Below are 6,925 nucleotides of genomic sequence, written 5' to 3' on the forward strand. Positions count from 1 at the left end.
ATACATATATATATATATATATATTAATTCAGACTTCTGTAAAGAGATTGCCTGATTCGCTCAACGAGAAACTTTCACGTAATCTTTTTAAGCAATCTCCTTGCTCATAGATATCCGTCTCTAGGAGTGCCTTCCTTTAATAAATTTTCTATTTTGTAGATATTTTATACAAAAAAAATTCCAATTTTATTTTCCTCATTAATACTTCTATGCAGTATGAATCGAAGACTTATACAGTATAAGGTACTAAGACGTTTCATAATTTATCTAATATACCGCATATTGAGCGGCCATAATGGACTAGTTTTTATCTTAACAGAACTATATCTCACTTTTTGAAAAGTATTTTATTTTATTTTTTTAATTTCATTTTTCGCATACTAAACGAAATCTATATTTGGGAGGAAAGAAAATGGAAGGGGAGGAGGGGAGGCGGTGAAAAATGAACGCTGCCCACTTTCAGTCTTTCACAGATGCTCTCTACTTTTACGTGGAAGCATCTGTCAAGTTTTATCGGAAGTGTTGGAAGTCAAAAAAGGTATTCTTTGCCGACAGCACCCTTTTCAAATCTTAAAAGCCAAAATGAAGCAAATTGAACATTTCACTTCACGTGAGTAAACTTGGAGCTCACTTGTGATGATGTGCAGAGACCTGAGGATGAGACTGAACTGAACTTGTATTATTATCGATGATTGATGATATAGACATACTGATGTTGATAATTCTTATGGTAAGTTCCCAAGCTATCGATCCCAGCAACGAGAGCCCTAGCCCACATGTCGGGTCCCTAAAGGACATGGACTCTCCCACCAAAGGAGGCCAACCATCGATAAGAACCTAACCAATGGGGGGATGCATCATCAGTCGTTGCTAAGGACCCCACGAACTACCATATGCAGTAAAAAAGACTATTATCTCAAGGAAGGCCAAGGGATCTAGCGGATCCGGGCCTTCTTCATGACTGTTTGGTTAGTGGGAAAGTTAGAATTCTTGCGGGATTTTGCCAACTTTCTCACGTATGTTCCATTGTTTGGCTGGAAAGTTTTTCCTAGGAAAATAACAAATGGGTTTCCCAAGGGATTATTAACCCAGCGGGACATGGGAATCACAATCCTTTTAACATGTGGTATTCTTATTTTCTCATTGTGGGTTCCATAATAGGATTCTCAATGTCTCTTATTTACCACTTCTTCCTTCCATCTTCACCTTCGAAACGCTACACATCTCTTCACTGTCAACCCGTCTCCTCCATTGAAGGCTTCCAGTTCCCTTCAATTGATCATCTTTCTCCCCATTTACCACTCCATCTCCTTCAACGAAGTAATTGCCTCATCATCTTCCGAACCATCTCTATTGTATTGCCCTCCTATCTCGTTTGGTGAGTTGGAAATGGACCAAGAGGTTGATACTGATCAAATTAGACATGCTAAGATACATAATGAGTGGACTGCTTGGTGAGATAATTTAGCTTTGTAAATGTTTAATCGATTGAGGGGTGGCAGGCTCGATATCTTCTTCGCATTCCAGAACATATGAAAGCGGAATATTGTCGATGGGTTCCGAAGGAAAGGAGGTACTCGATGCTTTGAGGGTTTTTTGGTTAATGACTGAAAGTACTTTAACCTCTTGCTCCATGTTGGATCATTAAAAATGTAATTTTTTGGAGTCGAATGATAAACTTGGCTCAGTCGTTAGTGTTTTAGTAGGCACTTTTGAATGGTAATGTATTGTACTGAGTCCTCGGTCTTGTATTTAACCTTGATATGAACTTATAAATATCCATTTTATATAATAGATATGTTTATATACATATGAAAGACTATTCATTGTAATTGAATTTCTTTTCTCCATATCTTCACTTGTTAGGTATTTAGTTGCATCTCTGCAATATCTTATCAGTTGTACAAAGTTAATTATAGATTGAACATTGACTAGACATATTATAAATGGATGCTTGTGATTTGTAGCAAGTATTTGGGAACAATGATTGTAATTTGTGTAAGCAGTTTAATTCATGTTAAGAGCAGATGATTGTACAGTGGACAATAATTTGGACATTTAGAGTAGTGAGATTACAAATGACCGGCACTCAGACTGTAACTTGACTAGGTGAAATTGCAGTTGACTGTATTTACCTTATTTTGTACTAAGTTTTAGGGGCATTAATGTAAAATGACATTCATTTCCCATCAATTTATTATGCATGCTGTAATATTGCATTACCATTCACTTTCCCATTAATATAATATTTTTACCAAACACAGTGACCTTTCATTTCGACCAACACTCTAAGAAAATTGTTAAGCAGGTTAATTTTTCCAGTAATCCTAACATTACCCGCAATCTAACAATCCGCGAACCAAACGGTCCAATCGGCTGCAAGGATCCCCTAGAGACCCATGTTTCTCTCGGCTATTGCAGTAGCCATCTAATATTGGATACATAACCTGACTTTGGAAAAATCGCAACCTCTGCATTGATGTGAATTAGATTGGACCATCGATCGACAACATGCAGTTCCCGCTGGTCAGGCCAGCTTGGTTCGACAAAGAGCAGTTGCTTATGCGCTCTGTTCCTCTATCTTCCAAGTTTGGGGTCCGACTTCCAAAAGTCCTCTCTTCGAACCTGTCTTGGCGACCCTACCACGGACGGATGGACCCCTTCTTACGCAGCTGTTTCACTTGAAATCGATCAAATCCTCTGTACGTTTTTTTATATATATTCTCCCCACCGCCCATCTCTTCTCCTTCACTCGCAGACTTTTCATTTTCACTCGCCCAAATTTAAAAATGGCTGCTTGATTTTGATTCCGACTACCCAACAAAGCAAAGAAAGCAAAGTTTCCATTTTGTTATGTATTCTTTCTCTTTTGGCTTCCATAAGCAGACAGAGAGAGGGGGGGAGAGAGAGAGAGAGAGAGAGGGAGAGGGAGAGAGGAATCCGAATCCCCAACCAAACAAAACCCACCAAGCCAAGCAAAGCTCTGACACCCCTTATCATCTTCCTCCCACATGGCCTCTTGCTGCTGTCCCTACCCACAAGTCAAATAGATAATTGTTCAGTTTGACCTTCTCCCCCCCCCCCCCCCCCCCCCCCGACGGCGACACGAAGCGTCCCTGCTTAACAGTATAATGACGATGATTGAAAACTCTGTTTGTTTTCTGGGCGTGAGATTTTTCTGAGCTGAGCTGCCTTTTTCTGGGACTGAGGGGATCATAGAGAGAGAGAGTGGGCTACGGGCCTGACAGGGCCGAGATCGAGGCACCCTTTTTGGAGGATTGATCGGTAAACAAGAATGGTGGGTCTGTTCTCAAGGTTCTCTGTCAGCAGAGCCGGCCATCGACGAGCTCAGAGTGCCCTTGTAAGATCCCTTCCTCTCTCTCTATAAAAGTAGTCCGCTGTTTTTCATGAAAGTTTGCTTCTTTTTTCGGTTTGGTCTCCATGCAAGTATGCTGAATTGCTTTGTTTGAATTTGCAAGTATGCAAGTATTCATGTGAATCAATGGCTGGAATTTGCATGTCTATGGTCGACCTTTTCAGCTTGGGTTCATTTAAGGGATTTGATTGGGTTAATCTCTTTCTGTTTTCTTCTCAGAAATACTGCTCTTGAATACTGTGCTCCTCCCTGATTGAGGAAGACTAGTTTTCTGATCAATGATTAATTATGTTCCCAAATCTGCTGTTCTGTATGAGTTGAATGTTATGAATTCATCAGTTGTAATCAAATTTCTGTCATCAGCTGGTCATTGCGATACTACGGTTCGTGGAACCGTGTTGTTAGATGTTTACAGTCTTGAATTCTGTTATTGTTTCGATGCCAACCTCTCGAATTGGTTGCCATAGTTTAAGGTCTTTGATATTTGTTATTATGTCTAATTACTCTTTTGATCTTGCTGTATGTGGAATTCTCGCATGAGTTCTTCAGTATTCTATTTGCGAACTGCAAATCCTGAATAAGATCGATCCTCGGCTTTTCTGCTAAGCTTTTGATGAGGTATTCAAACTCATGCAGGAAGGGAGGGAGGTGCTGCCCTCGAACTCGGAGATTGCCGGTTCAGCTACTGCCACAACCGCCATCTCTCATGGGATTGAAGTGGCGGTAGAGTTCAAACCTGTTGAACACCCGATTGAGCCTCTTGATAATGACAGACCAATTCAATGCCCGTTGCCTGAACCTTCAATACTCAATGTAAGTGAGAAAGAGTCAAAGCTATCATATGCCAACCTTGGTAATTTTAATTCTCGTGAGCAGGATATTGGATTTATAGGGTAGGGTGGCAATAGCTGTTTTGGCTCTGATGAATCTCTGTTTGAGGATTCACTTACTCTTTTGGAATCATTTGCCTCATTTTGTTGCTAGAATCGTTCTCTCTCCATTATATGTGTTAAGGGAGTAAAAGAGAGATTTTTAGGACAATTTGATGAGTAGTACAGCGTTTGAAGAAGTAACTCTGTCTAATATAAGCAAACTATGTCCAACCTCAGTGCTTCTTTTAGTTAGTATTATGTCAGTTTAGATTGAAAATGTTTGTGAACAAACTGAGGATCCTGCGCTGCTTGTGAGCATGCAGCATATCAATTCAATTGCCAAATGATGACTGTAAACTAGGTACTCAGTTATCTTTTAACATGGCGAAGAGTTAATTTTTCAAGGAACCTATTTTCTCTTGGGTATACTCATAGGGGAACTACAATCCGAGAATTATAAGTTATCACGAGGAGAACTGTCAGTCTTGTCAATTTCAAGTTATTGACTATCTTAGTTTATTCTTGAATGCTTATACAAATGCGTGGTTTGTATGCCTTGAGCGTTTGAGTTGGAGTTTCAAAAGAGTTAGCGATTTATTAATAAGGAAGATTGGTCTAGATATCATTGTAGATGATCCACCCTGCACCTGGTTTTTGGACACATACATCCGTTTAGAATATAGCAAAATTTATTGTTTGTCTTGTCACGATGCAGACAAACACTTCTTCTGAAAGAACATGCGGTGAACCTTATAATGGATTCTTGGTATGTCTTAGAATGAAGAGTTGTAACAAAGAACCAATCCATATCGATGAAAACAATGTTTGTTGAAGCTTGTCAATGTTTTAATGCTATTGCTGGGTGAAAAGACAGCAGAATGAGCTGCCTATCTAAAATTGGTTTGTTGATGGAAGTAGGACTGATCTTGCTGCATTGGAATGATCTAAGCTAATGTGACAAAGAACTTGGTCACGGCTGCTTTTGTAGGTTTGAGTTTTATGTTCAAATGACTTCTTCAATGTCGGGGAAGGGAAATATTGTTCTGGGTTGTGGTGAGCAGAAATAGAGATAAAAGAGAAGGGAAATTATTGTGAGCTGGCACTAGTTTTTTGGGTCATGTGCAGAACTTTCTTTTTTGATTCCTCTGTTTGGTGTGTCTTGTCTCCATTGATTATGACCCGAAACAACCGACGAATTGCTGGTCTCCATTGCAGAAGACTGTTGGAGTTTTTTGAGTATATACCATGCAATTTATATTGTAAAGGGATATAATGTTTAGCTAAATCTATACGGGAGGAAGAGTTTCTTCCAGTGGGGTGAGATAATGCCAAATTTATCGATTCATTTGATTGTTTGTGAAGTTATTTTGAAATCTAGACCTCGTGAAATGAAAAAAGATCTTTCTAGTAGTTTATTCAGTGGCTGACCTTTCTGTATGGTAACTTAATCATCAGGATGGGAGAATATGGAAGGAGAGAGTATCTGCTAGCGTGAGGCGGAGACCCGACCTACCGATGATGAAGGAAGAAGGGTCTATCGACCCGGAGACTGGAGTCCCCGGGCAAAGATCAGTCCAGACTGACCGCCGTATCTTGCCCTCCATCAGTGCCCCTGAACACAATCTCCTAAAGCTGCTCGAAGAATGCAATGCATCAGGAATATAAAGAAAAAACTGATTCTCGGCAGGAACTTGCTGTAGAAATTCATCATCTGCCCTTTTTTACGCCCTTTTTTACCGTTTGTATCTGATTTAGATCCTTTTTCTCCTTTTCTGTTTCGTTTCTGTTTCTCCTTTCACTTCTGAAAGGATACACATCCAATAGGTGAATCGGTGCAAAGTTATGTGTGATTTATGAAATAATATCTTATAATCCATACGAAATTTTCGATTTTGCCACATTTCTGTGTTCTTCATTTAGTGTTTACATTTTATGATAAAGGTGATGCAAGTGATTTTATCTCCAAAGTTCTCTTTCCTCTTCAAAATACGTACCAACAGAAGCTTTCTCGGCAAGCGAAGCTCCTGATATATCGCTATCCGAGTATAAGAACTCATCTGCATTACTTCCTGTTGATGTAGTTGTAAATTCAATTGAGTAGATTATCTTTTGGCATTTGCATCCCTCTTTTCTCCAACCGCAAGCAATCTCCTCTGCAAAACAGGTATCTCACCGAGACCCTATCTACCTAAGCAACATGTAGAGCGAAGAAGACTGTTTGTCGATCCTGATCATCGGGGCTCACATATATCTCTTTAGAGTTAAATATGATGGATCTCGGGCCTCACATGTATCTCGTTTGAGTTAAATATGATTCGTTTATCAATCCTGATCAGGGTTTACATGGGTCTCATTCAGTCGTTTTGATTTGGCAAAATGAAAAATTGCTCATGAACTTGACACTCAGCATGTCCCAATTTACGTCTTCTCCTGAAGCGATGATTGGTTGTACAGTTGTGCAGACAAATGGGTCACCGCAAAGACTTCCGATTACACGAAATTGCTCGAGTGATGCTAAATACATACGGGAATGATTACCGTCCACCGCGGTGGGTACAGCGACATACAGAAACAGGATGATCTTAGAATTAATCCTGCTAATAATACTATACACTGATCACAAGCAAAAAAGAAGTTAAGTTAGACAGGTAACTTGGGAACTTCGAACGGACGCTCA

General features: G+C 39.7%; 1 protein-coding gene across 1 annotated transcript; it reads left to right on the plus strand.

Annotated features, from left to right (window-relative positions):
* Positions 1-2,884: 2,884 nt before the first annotated feature.
* Positions 2,885-6,148, plus strand: LOC116192738. The gene is made up of 3 exons (XM_031521366.1): positions 2,885-3,361; positions 4,013-4,189; positions 5,704-6,148. Exons 1-3 carry the CDS (start codon positions 3,296-3,298, stop codon positions 5,911-5,913), a joined length of 453 nt encoding a protein of 150 aa, XP_031377226.1. The 5' UTR covers positions 2,885-3,295; the 3' UTR covers positions 5,914-6,148.
* The last annotated feature ends 777 nt before the right edge of the window (positions 6,149-6,925 follow it).

Source organism: Punica granatum, chromosome 1 (assembly GCF_007655135.1).
Source record: "Punica granatum isolate Tunisia-2019 chromosome 1, ASM765513v2, whole genome shotgun sequence".
Taxonomy (NCBI): Eukaryota; Viridiplantae; Streptophyta; class Magnoliopsida; order Myrtales; family Lythraceae; genus Punica; species Punica granatum.

What these genes read in the sequence shown, in the direction of transcription:
- LOC116192738 (XM_031521366.1), top strand. Translation starts at nt 3,296, where the DNA reads ATGGTGGGTCTGTTCTCAAGGTTCTCTGTCAGCAGAGCCGGCCATCGA. An exon ending in GACGAGCTCAGAGTGCCCTT is followed by an intron (nt 3,362 to 4,012) that starts GTAAGATCCCTT and finishes AAACTCATGCAG; the next exon opens with GAAGGGAGGGAGGTGCTGCC. An exon ending in CTGAACCTTCAATACTCAAT is followed by an intron (nt 4,190 to 5,703) that starts GTAAGTGAGAAA and finishes CTTAATCATCAG; the next exon opens with GATGGGAGAATATGGAAGGA.